The 12475-nt window shown below is 48.8% G+C and overlaps 1 protein-coding gene across 3 annotated transcripts in view; it reads right to left on the bottom strand.

Moving 5' to 3' along the window:
• Positions 1-2723: 2723 nt before the first annotated feature.
• The window catches only part of adgra3 (adhesion G protein-coupled receptor A3), a 29178-nt gene continuing 19426 nt past the window's right edge, over positions 2724-12475 (bottom strand). For all 3 annotated transcript variants that reach the window (XM_076972627.1, XM_076972628.1, XM_076972629.1), the window contains 12 exons: positions 10419-10583; positions 10025-10226; positions 9588-9737; positions 8729-8887; positions 8375-8575; positions 7887-8097; positions 7568-7776; positions 7181-7305; positions 6691-6814; positions 6368-6513; positions 6064-6159; positions 2724-5365 (listed from right to left, as the gene is read on the bottom strand). In XM_076972627.1, the coding sequence (XP_076828742.1) occupies positions 3907-5365; positions 6064-6159; positions 6368-6513; positions 6691-6814; positions 7181-7305; positions 7568-7776; positions 7887-8097; positions 8375-8575; positions 8729-8887; positions 9588-9737; positions 10025-10226; positions 10419-10583 (3247 nt within the window). In that variant the 3' untranslated portion in view covers positions 2724-3906. The remainder of the gene's footprint in view (positions 5366-6063; positions 6160-6367; positions 6514-6690; positions 6815-7180; positions 7306-7567; positions 7777-7886; positions 8098-8374; positions 8576-8728; positions 8888-9587; positions 9738-10024; positions 10227-10418; positions 10584-12475) is intronic.

Here is a 12475-nt window from a genome sequence, read left to right as displayed (position 1 = left end):
GCAGAAAATGAGAAAAGCTGGTCCATCAGCCACATCAACTGGGTGAAGGTTCTTTATGATTGCTCATAGTGGATCTTCACTAGAAGACCACGCTCTGCTCGGGTCACTTTCCTCATCTCGACTTCATTGCATAATAACCATCGACGTCATCATCATGGTATCTGGGGCACAAGCTTATTTCATCATCCTGACACGCCCCCCCCGGGGTACAAGAGTTCCACATGATCAAATCTGGCTGGCAGAGCCCCCCCCCCCGGAGAGCAGAACGGAGGGAAAATCTTCTGCTCTGAGACTCAGAGAAGTCTACAGGTCCTGTGACAGTTGTCTTTTTACATGCACACGTTTTTTGCTGATGAATTTCAAAATATACATTGTACAACACTTTACTGTCAATTCTAAATGCTATTATGGGGTCTCTCCTCTTAACAAACCACTAAACTGCTTCTATTAGAATGGTGCCAGGTCGCCCGCAAGGACGTCATGAGTCGCCTGCGGGTCTGTTTGCCGCCCCCCCGCTCAGCAATTGCAATACACCGCGAATGTATCAAACTGGTAGCCCTCTGCAATAATTGGTATCCAAGAGGTATCTCCTAGTTTGGAAAAGGTTGGTGACCCCTGTATTAGATCGATAAATGTTGGTGATATGAATCGTCCATGCACAGCAATGTACCTGATGTGTACTGGTCCACACCAGCACTCGTTTTGATTCCATCACCTGCAGTAATGGCATGATTGTCAAACACAGTCTACAGACAACAACCAGGGAAATTCATTAACATTCAAGTCTGAAAAACTTACAAGTGCCCTTGTTTGAATGTTCTTCCTGAACATTGTGTGTGTACATATATAAATATATTAGGGGTGGGACGCGATTAAAAAAATTTATCGAATTAATCGGAAGCTTTGTAATTAATTAATCGAAATTAATCGCATTTTAATTGCATTTCAGTATTTAACATGAGAAATATTAATTTAAGTTTGAATGATGAATGAATCAATGAACATAATCATAAACTTCAACATCTGGTTTATTTTTCCACCAGTCTACTACACAGACCAATAGATGAGTGCAGAAAACAGTTCAGGACACTGGAAATTCTGACCAAAAATTTTGTTTAATTTTGGGAGTTTTGCTCAGGATATGGAAGAATTGAAGTAAATCAGAAGATGTTTTTTAATACCATTTTAGATGGTATATTTTTCTTAAATTTCCCAGGCCTCTGCCAAAGGCATCTCCATAGTGCCTAGAAGTGGTCTTCTGCATGCTCAAAGCAAATGACTGGATCTTCATCATCTATAGATTAATCATCTATAATATGAGCTGTCACACCAAGATAATTCTTGTTGCTAACAGAGGTCCAGTGATCACCAGTCAGAGCCACATTTGTGGCGCTCTTCACAATAACCTGTTTTACTTCCCTTTCCTCATCATACAGCTGCTGGATTTTCTTCGACATTGTCTTTCTAGACGGCAGTTCGTAACTTGCATCAGTTGACGCAATGTGCAGCGCTTCTTGTAAGACTTTATCTTCGACCACAGAGAGCGAACAACACAAATAATGTGACGCGTCATGTATAAACGTGTGCGGAGTCGCGCGCTACGGTCACTCGCGAAAGTTTAATCCAGTCTTAAATGGTCCAATGACGCTAATTTAAAAACCAGGACATTTCCTCACTTAAAAAAACCCGGGACGGTCGGGACAGGATGTGCAATACGGGCATGTCCCGGGAAATACGGACGTTTGGTCAACCTATCGTACTAGGAATACATTTAGCAGCTAAATTATCATTACTACTGACCTGCGCGTTAGCCCCAACATGTTTTGCGTTGAAGTGGTAACGAAGGGTGGAAGTGCTCCTGTGATAAGCGAACTCCTTCCTACATAAAGTGTAAATAACACTATTTGTGTTTGTACTTCCATCAGGAAGTTTCTTTAATATTTAAATTTCCCATCCACCAGCGTAGCCTCTTCAGTAATCTCCATCATGATCTTATTGTGCGTCCATAATCTGTATGTCTGGAACTCATGCACTGAGAAACATTCCACGGTGCAATAGTGTCTCATGCGTTAATTTTTTTTTAGTGCGTTAATTTTCCTGTAATTAATTAATCGAAATTAACGCGTTAAAGTCCCACCACTAATATATATATATATATATATATATATATATATATATATATATATATATATATATATATATATATATATATATATATGTGTGTGTGTGTGTGTGTGTGTGTGTGTGTGTGTTGTAAGAAATTACAGTATGAACCCAAAAGACGACGGACATACCTCGATGCACTCAATGACTTCACCATAATAAAAGGTACAAACCCAGCTAAATTTGACTTAATTAGCATAGGAAAAATCCTATCAGGATTGGCCCCAACAGCTCTTGCTGTGGGGAGAGAAGATGTAATCAATTCAAAGGGATTTGGAGAGCGAGTGATCAACACCCATCACCCAAAGGAAATGACCTAGACATGCAGGTGACAGAACTCCATTTCCTCAGAGTCTTCACACAACTGGAGCGGGATTGTAACACTATTCACGTCACATCCTTAGTAGGTGGAGCTTAGGTGTGAGGTGGTATTTTCAAACATATATATGCTTAAAATCTTTTAAAATATATATTATATATATATATATATATATATATATATATATATATATATATATATATATATATATATATATATATATATATATATTACTAGGCTTTCAGTTCCACTCCTCTAAATCCATAGTGCATTCGTGTACTTTGTTACTGCTTTTATTGTAATTCACATTCACCATTTTTCCATCAAGTTTGGAGAGATGTCTTTTCTTCTTACAGTGCAGAGGCAGCAGGCAAAAATCACCTTAATATGGACGGTGAAAAGGTAGATCAAAACGCTGTGATGGTGATGGTTCCCACAAGGGGTCTTGGACAAGAAATTTCTGAGGCAGATATTTGAAATGATTGAACTGATTCTTTTGTTAGGAGCCTGACTGGAATTTCAGTCAGAGTGAAAGAAATGCTCCGTTATCTTCCATCATTTCGAATTCTGATCTCGCCTGATGGGACAGAATCACCCAAAGCATCACCAACATTAACACACACAGTTTACGATTGCTCTTTAGGTGAGGGAATTTGGCCAGTTGGAGAAGGATGGAGAAGTGGAGTTGCTTCCATACAATAATCCTCATCTCTCCCTGCTGCTGACTGCAGATGGGCTGACCTGTGCTCTAGCAGCCAATCACAGCATGACCCAAGCTCTAGCAACCAATCACAGCGTGGGCCCCAGCTCAGGAGACTCCGCTCGGGTCTATTCCTGACACGGCCGGTCGAACCGGCTACCCCACTGCAGAGGGGAGCACGGGAAGTGGGGAGTAATACCTGGATCTCAATTAACACGGGACCTTCAGGAAATATGACACCATGTTCCATTGTACCCCAATTACAGAAACCACAGAGCCTGGATGGAGTCTGCTGAGTCTTTAGGTCGCCTCTGTGGTCTTAGCTTGACATGACGGGAGTTGGAAAGCGAGAGATCACTTTGTTATTCCTGTTTTTTTATTTTTATTTTTTATTTTGTAACTGCTGTTGGAAATTATTTGCTTAATTATACCAAAGCAAGTCAGAACATATAACTAGTCCTAAGGGTGCATCACGTGCAGTTCTCTCATACAAAGTGATGCACACAGATGAAAAGTAAATAAAATGATACAAAAATATACCATTTGTAGATCGTTTGTAAGAACTGGCGAGTGGTGTGCCAACAGGCCCTTTCTTCCAATCAGGAATTCAAACAATCAAATTATAAATTCTTTTTCAAGTTCAAACTCTGTTATCGAAAATAGCAATTAAAAAAGGAGGTTTTTCACAGTTACACAGGAAATGTGGAGTCTTTGAGGAGAAAAGCTACACTGTAGTTTCATGTTTCCACAAACCAGTCTTAACAGTGCCTGAGCTATCCATATTAACATTCTGTGGCCTTTCTAAGCTTTTACCAGGTCCGCTGTCTGATGCCAAGTTCAGCCCGTACGACTTGGGCCGTACTTCCAGTTCGACAGGGAGAGACTGCTTTGGGCCGCCGTTAACGGGGCCCTGCGCATGCGTCTCGCCGTCCTCTCCTTCCACGCCTCCGTTACTAACCCCGTTGCTTTGGTTATTACCTAGGCCGTTGGCCAGGCTGCCCCCGAGGCTAGTTCCAAGGCTGCCCCCGAGGCCGTTCCCGAGGCTGGTGGCGAGGCCGTTGCCCACGGCCTTGCCGGCGGTCCTGTCGTGATGGCGCGGGCGGCGGGGCAGGCTGGTGCCCGCATCACTGCTGTCCTGCTGCAGCTGGCTTTGCTGCCGCTCGCGGTACGCCAGGTAGGCCGCCCGCCGGCTGTTGCGGGCGTGGACGCTGTCGTGGTGATGCCGCCTGTGGGGGGCGCTCTGCACGCTGCCCTCCACGCTGGTCGGCACGTCGTACGCGTACTCGCGCAGTACGGTCAGGCGGCTGGCGCGGTGCGCTCGCGCCCGGTTCTTGTGGTGCCGGCCCAGGTGCCCGTTGACGCTGGCGCTGCCTGCGCCGGGGAGAATGCCGCCGCTCACAGGCCGGTACTGGACCTCGACCGGCGCTACGTGCATCTTGATCTCGTTGTCCAGCGAGTGCTCCGTCAGGCTGTTGTCCAGCAGGGCGGAGCCGTTGGTTTGCGCGGGGACACCTTTGCACTGCGCGGCCTCAACCTGCAGATTGGTTAGCTTGCAGCCCTGGGCGGAGTTGCGCATGCTCGGTGCGCTCTTATTGGTGCACGACGACTCCGTGCCGCTGGCGGGGCACCGCCCTGCCTCGACGCTTCCCGCCAGTGGCGTCGCATCGGAGGCAGCCCCCGGCGCCGGCCCGAGAAGGGCGTCGACCTGAAGGGCGTAGCTCCGCCTCCCGAGACAACAGGCCCGCGTCCAGTGCCGCCGCATGTCTTGCCGCGTCAGGCAGTGGTGGCTCACTAGAAACGCCCCCAGGCCCAGGGCGCCGGCGCCGAACAGGCAGGCGAAAGCCAAATCGGCCGGGTGCTCCTGAGAAACGGCCAAGGCCCCGAACGCCCACAGCAGGGCGAAGAGGGCGAGAGTGCCGGCCACGCCCACCAGCTGGGCGGCGAACGCGTGCTCGTTCTCCAGCGCCGCGGCCGGCGGCTCGCGGGCCGCGGCCGGAGACTCGGTCACCTCGGCCACGGACAGGCGCTGCTGCTCCTTCGTCTGCTCCTTCAGCTCGAAGCGTCTCTCCGGGTGCCTCCGCAGCTGCAGGACGATGCTCAGGAAGTACATGCAGTCCACGAAGATGATGAAGGCCGCCGGGCCGTAGAAGGCGCCCAGACTGGGTTCCCACGCCATCCAGCAGCTGAGGAAATAACAGGCGCTTCCGTCAGCCACGTCAGCAGCGTAACGTGCCACGTCGTAGACCAGCACTAAATATTTATTCAAACTGTAAGGCGGCGATGTGAACAAAAACATGCAGATTCACGCAGAGATCCAAGATATCAAAGCTCCATCGGCCATATGGGCAAATATTTACATTGTGGGCTTTCCCCCCTCCCCCCACATGCACTCATTATGCCAGAGTCTGTCCACCCATTCCCACCTCCGCATACATCATTTGGCAGCCGTCTCGCTTAGCGCAAGATTAATTTATCTCCGGAAGGGCCTCAGATGGCGTGTCTTTCCGGCACGCAAGTTCGAACAGGCGCGGTGGAGGGGACGGCAGGTGGTCAAGGTGGCGCCTAAAAACAGACCACCACCATCACCAGCGCACATCTCCGTTGTGCCTCGTCTGTGCTCCACGGTAAAGGGGGGGGGGGGGGGGGGGGGTTTGGGGATTGGCACACCGACCAACCCGCTTTCACACGCGAGCATAGCGTAGCATAACGCCCTAGCGTAGCGACATGCACATCTGAACTCTACGTTGCATCATTAACATTTTTGTCCCCATTTTTTTTAACGTTTTTGTCTCCTGTCCCCATTACATATGTATAACAGAGCCGCTGTACCCAACCATCGCCTGAGGCGGGGAGGTGGTTTGGTGTGGTGAGGACTACTTACTAAGGTGCACCGCCGCGGCTGCCGTAGTTCTTGATGTTCGCTGCAGCGGTTATGCCACACACAATTACCGGGATCCCTCCGCCAATCAGGTAGAACCTGGAGAGGAAGTATTTCCAGGTTAGTATCCCCAAAAATATCTGAGCCTCGCTATAGCTGGACCTATTATATATGCTAATGTGTAGCGTGATTGTCGACAACAAAAACTCCAGAAGCACAGACTGCTGTTCACGTTGCCTGTACTGCTAGGAGTTCGGTACGCTGAGTAAAGTGGAAATAATATTTCATGGGAATTGTAGTTCTGTACCTCAGCATGGGCCTGGGTGGGGGAGGGGGTTCATCCAGCTCTTCATATTGCTTGGTCTTGCGCGTGAGCTGCTTGTAGATGTTCCGTGCGGTGACTCCTGACCACAAGGCAGTAGCCAGCGTGGAGTAGTGCAGCACCATGCCCACCTGAAACACACACACACACGGAGCTGCTAATGAATACATAGCCTGGTGTGGTTCATCTCAAACTACACCTTCATTCAACCCCCTTTGCTTCTACAGGCATCCTAAACGTAATATTTCACGCCACCATTACTAAAGGCTGTAAGCGAGGGATGGTGAGGGTGAAGGGAGGGGTCCTACCGCTTGGCACGCGCTGGCGTAGCGCGTCTGGTTGATGCCCCCGGTGAACGCGGCACACGTGAGGAGGACGTGCAGGCACACGTTTACCAGCATGTGCCAGCACTTCTTGCTGATGCGCACAGACCTGCGGACACGTGGAAAGAATAGAGGAAAGTGAGGACACGTGGCGGACGAGCTCAGGGCAGTTTCAGGTACTGTTTCCAGTTTTAACCAGACAGAGGTGCATTAGACGACGCAATCAGTTATCCACATCCAAGAGCCTAGAATTAATTTCAGGATTTCCAGGATGTGCAATCACCCCCTCCCACACACACACACACCCCCTCCCACACACACACACACAAGTACACTAGATACGGCTGAACAGAAGATTGTTAGCTGGCGTGGAGAATCCAGAGGACATGTATGAGCAGGGCTGCTCGAGCACAGGGCTTTGGGAACCGATCCCTGTTTGGGGCTGGATGGATGGCCCCAGCTCCTCGGTTCATACCGGTGGTGGTAGATGTAGCTGATGATGACAGCCAGCAGACAGAGCATGAGCACGACGGCTGTGGCGTAGATGACCGGGTGGAGAGGCTTAAAGTCATAGATGATCGACTCCGCCCTGCTCAGATCCTGCCAAAGCCAAACCAGACACAAAAACCTTTATTAAATGGATCATACAATTTCAATTATCCTTGCTAATACAATGCCAGGTGTTGCAAAGTTTGGCCAGTGGCTATGTTTATCCTTAAAAGATAACTTCTACCTAGGAAGAAAAAAGACATGCTGCACAATTATCGCCAAAAAAACGCAATGATTTTCCTAGCTTGTTTACAAACTCGACATTCGTAAAAGAGAACATCGGGGAACTCTGGGGCACCGAACATTCCCTCACCATCAGCAGGGCGTAGTTGCCGAGCGAGTCGCAGGACAGCGTGGTGAAGTTGTCATCGTGATGGAGGATGACGCAGCCGTCTGACCGCCAACCGCCCTGGCCGTCGGGGGCAGTAACATCCCAACGGGCCGCTATGGGGTTGGAGCCCTGCAGGAGGCGCCGCAGGGTGACGTTGATGGGACTGCGTAGCGGCTTCCGGGCGACGCCCTCTGAACGGACACAAAACAAATTCAGCTCTGCCCCCCAACTCACCGGGCCATCGGCGGCTATACGTTCGCTCTCGAAGGCGGAGCTCGTGTCCCGAAGGGGCGGGTCTTACCGATCTTGGCGAGGATGACTGGCGTGACCACGCTCCTGCGCTTGCTGCCGTCCATGAGCGAGCTCGAGTTGCTGCCCCCTTGAGGAAAGAGCTTGCCGTTGCGGAAGGCCAAGAGCTGGAGCTTGTAGGTGGCATCGTCGGCCGAGCCGGGGCTCCCCAGCGAGGAGAGGAGAGACGCGGGCAGCTGCACGGACGCCTCGACGATCGTGTTCTGCACACAGGTGGGAGGGGAAGAGGCCACTGAATCAATGTGTGGAGAGGTGAGACATTCAACTGATTTAATCAGACCACTGGTTCTTATCATTTACTGGCTGTGCAGTCATTTCACAGTAGCTTAAATGTGAGGAGGTAAACTCTTAGTTTATAGTGTTAGAGTATCATCATGCTGATATTGACTTAATTAAAAAGTGAATGACAGTTTTTAAAGGAAAATAACTGTTGCAGAAAAACACCATGGGGATATATAAAGGAATAAATGAGCAGCAGACCTTCAGCGCCAGGGCGGAGAGATTGCTGGTGACGTTGCATTTGAAGCCGAGCTGGCGGTCCAGGTTGATTTCGGGGTGCAGAGCGCCCAGGTGGGGAATCACAGGGCGCTCTGGCGCCACCTTCTGGTACAGCGTGCAGGTCATGCCATTAAAGCTGCTGGCCTTGATCACATGTGCCTCCAGTGCGATGTTGTGAGAGTTCTGTCAAGCAAGCAGCCAAAACAGACCAGGTATCAGTACACCAAACGGTGAGCTGAAAATTTTTGCCATCAATTCTACTGGCTTTCTTAGTAGCAGGCGTGAGTGGGAATGATGCATGAGGTTTGGGGGTGTGCGGTATGGCGCGGTACGTACGGTATAGTAAGAGCCCGACGTAGCGAGGCGTGTGGCGGCGATCCTCTGCAGGCTGTCCACGATACGTGAGCAGGCGCGGGCCTCCTTCTGCGCCATCCACAGCACACGCTCGTCCGTCAGCATCAGGTTACTGGAGATGTCCACCATCACGTTTCCTAGCTGAGACACAAAGGCATGCCCCGCCCCCTCTGGTGAAAAACCTGAATTCAACGGCTAGATTGTGGCGGTGCATAGAGGTTCACGACAACTCGTAGGGTTGTCGAAACATTCATCGTGACTTTATAAGATCACTGCAAGTCAACGGTAAAAGGCTCTGACGATAAGGAACCTCGGGTGACCTTAAAATGAGAAGAGGAGCAACCCTCGACTTCTAGATCACCTTCACTGCAAACGATGAGGTGGATCTGTGAGCAGGTGTTACGCCAGAACGCTTCCCCTCAACACGGAGCACAGCGAAACTCGACAGTTCCGTGGCCCAATCCCGCCATCCTGATCCTACCTACTCCCGCTACGGGGCCCGGCCGTGGATTAGCTCAAAGAAAGCGGGCTGTGTTCTCCAGCGGGAAGCGCGCGCAAGAGTAGCACCGTCCATTAAAAAGCCCTTTATTGAGCTACGCTGTGCCTTCATGCTCGGATTCAGTATCTAGTGGCTTAAATGTTAACCCTGGCTAGAGTATAGTCTGGAAGAACACAATAACCTCAGCTTGAGGTTAGTCCAGTCTGGTGAAACACCAGTGTCTTTTAAAAGTGATTTCAAAAATCTTTTTTTGAAGTCACATACCCATGGACCTGAATATTATGAGATGACATAAGAACTGTAACTGTTTCATGCTTCATTGTGCGTCATCGGCCTCCTCACATCTTTATACTTCTCGATGAACGTCCCGATCTTCTCGATCATCTCAGCCACGAAGATGACGTCCACCTTGTCGGAGAAGTTGGGGGCTTCGACAGTGTACGCCAGGAGCTGCTGGGCCGTGTGCACGGCGTTGGTCATGTTCAGCGCCATCTGCACCGTGAGGACCAGAGAGAGAGATAGAGAGAGAGAGAGAGAAAGAGAGAGAGAGAGAAAGAGAGAGAGAGATATTCAGCACAATCAATACAGCTTAGGCATCGTGAATGAGCTTCTGAGAAAAAGTGCTCTCTGAATAACAGTGTTACAACGCCGTCATTTGCCAAGAGGCTTACAAAAGGCCAAGTGTGCGAGGTGACTGAGAAAACCTGTGACCTACAAGCAGGAGGATGTAGATATGTGTGTGTGTGTGTGTGTGTGTGTGTGTGTGTGTGTGCGCGCACCTGGTTGATGATGTGGAGCACGCGGGTGGTGTCCTTCATGTACTCGCAACGAGTGTAGTCCTCCTCGGCCCAGCGCCCGCTACGGTCGCAGCGCCTGCGGGCACGGCGGTCTTCGGCCGAGCCACCCGAGTAGATTCCCGTGCCAGTCACCTGTCGTGCGCAGGGCAGGTACGCCGTGATCCCGGCCAGAGTGCGGGGCCATCTGCGTGCACAGAACCCAGTCGTGACCGAACCCATACAGCCCGACATGTAAAAACTGACCACTAGAGGGCAGCAGATGGCTAAAATGCTGCAACCGGTCCACTTTTACCTCAGGAAAGCACATGTAGAAACGTGGCGGTTACACCCTAGTCTAAGCTTACTCAGAGAGATGAATTTACGCCGACGTGCTCACTTGTACTCGCCCTTGTTGTTGGAGACCCGTTCGGGCGTGCAGTATTTCGCGGTGCTCTCCAGGACGACGATGTGGACCGCGCGGGTGTTGTTGCCCCTGCTGGTACGCACACGGCACTCCCAGTCGCCGGTGAAGCCAGGCTGGATGTTGGAGATGGTCAGCTCACTACGTGGGGAGGAGACAAAAGAATTGTTCTCAAATTAACAGAAACGTGCAGGAGAATGAGGTCATTCAATGGCCTCCAGAGTCACAGAGAGGCTGACTAGACATATCTGCTGATGACAGAGAAGGGACAGACGTTTTGTAACATTATATAAACCTGCTCACGCAGACTCATCCATACGCTGACGTATTCATTAACACCACACGTGTGTTGATGGTGATGATTCCAGAAACTGCTGGTGATATTTTTAAAAGCGGTACAAATATTCACTGGAAGCTTATTACATTGACAATTTCCAAAGCAGTTTTGAGTGGTGTTCCTCAGAAACTGAGGACTCAAGAGCTAGCTTAGCATTTTGTATTCACTTTAGTCGGCCATGTTTGGATATTGGAGACATGGCCACAAAGCAGGCAGCGGGTGGCAAGGGAAGTGGTACGATCCAATGAAATGTAAACGTCCACATTAGCTAGCAAACAGTTAGATAGCAAAACAGTAACAAATAAGCTAGCAGAAATGCCATTGTCTAAATTTCTTTAACATTAACAGTACATTTCTTAAGAAACGCTTTGTTTCAGAGTCTCACCATTATTACTTGAGTTTATAACCCCATATTTTCTGTCCTTGGCTCCAAGTCCTGAGCCAAGGACAAGTTGAGGCTGTAGGGGGCGCTGTTTGATGATCCTAGCTGTAGATCTTCAACGCTACCACCCAGCTGGCTACCACCTACCCACACTTGGGATTAGTCACACGTCAAATGTTTTCTTTCCAGGATGCCAATTTTACTCCTTTAATTACCAAACTGAACAGGGACTTTCAGGGGTGGAATGGTCTTGCTCTCTCTCAGTTAGGGTTCAAAGTGAAAATGAATACCCATCTTAGGTTTTTGTTCATATTTAATTGCCTAAACCATTTTCTTGCCCAAAAGCGAAGTGATTTCTGTATTTAGTTGGAGTGGGGAAAAAAGCCTAGAATTAGGAACCGTGTTCAACAATCCAGCCCTGCAGGTGCTTTGGCCCTTGCCAATTTAATGTATTATTATTTTGCAGTCAATTTATATAAGCTGCTTTTTGGTTTCATTATCCTAACAGGCAGTGTGTCTTAGAATCAGTTTTGTGATTTCGTCATCGCCTGAAGCTCTGGAATTTTGTTCTCTTCCGCCACCCCCCTCTCGTTTTTCTACTAATCCTTGAGTTCCATCTACCTTAGAAATCCAGACTCAGTTCCACCAAACCCTTTTCCCCCTCAGCGATATCCAACCCAAGTCTTGTATGCAAGAACCACCTATTCAGACAATCTGGTTTGGATTTCACATTTATACACTGGGATAGATAGAAAACTGCCTTTTTTTAAAGGACTTTTATGTTGACGTTTGTTGCTACGTATTGATGCCATGATACTAAGCTGAAGATTCAAACTTGATTTGCTTCATTTCCACAGCATCCTACAAAGGTACCTTTAAATTTCTTATACAGAATTTGATACATGATTTACAACATTTTATTTAAAAAATGAATAAGCACTAGGTTTCTAAAACTAGGTCTGAGACCTAGTCCACAAAAATACAGGTTTTCATGCATTTCACCCATTCGTCCACACAAACATGGTATTTTCCGCCATTGCAAATGCATCCGCTTTCTAAAGTTGGTAAAAATACAGCTTTGGTGTTGGATAGCATGGATAAAGGAAAACATGTCTTTAACGTTCTCGTGAGACCTCCAGTTTCAAAATGGCAGAACCCTGCATCATGCTGTTTATTTCTTTTTTCTTAAGCTGCTTGACTTTATCTGTCCAGACAAAGAAGCCGTTTGTCGTCTTTCCCCCTCCCGGTGTTCTCTACATGTTGGCTGCCACACTGCACACAACTGCAGCATGTAAACAAACTACTGTGGCGGAA

This window comes from Brachyhypopomus gauderio, chromosome 14, assembly GCF_052324685.1.
Source record: "Brachyhypopomus gauderio isolate BG-103 chromosome 14, BGAUD_0.2, whole genome shotgun sequence".
Classification (NCBI taxonomy): Eukaryota; Metazoa; Chordata; class Actinopteri; order Gymnotiformes; family Hypopomidae; genus Brachyhypopomus; species Brachyhypopomus gauderio.
This window is presented reverse-complemented; position numbering and strand designations above follow the sequence as displayed.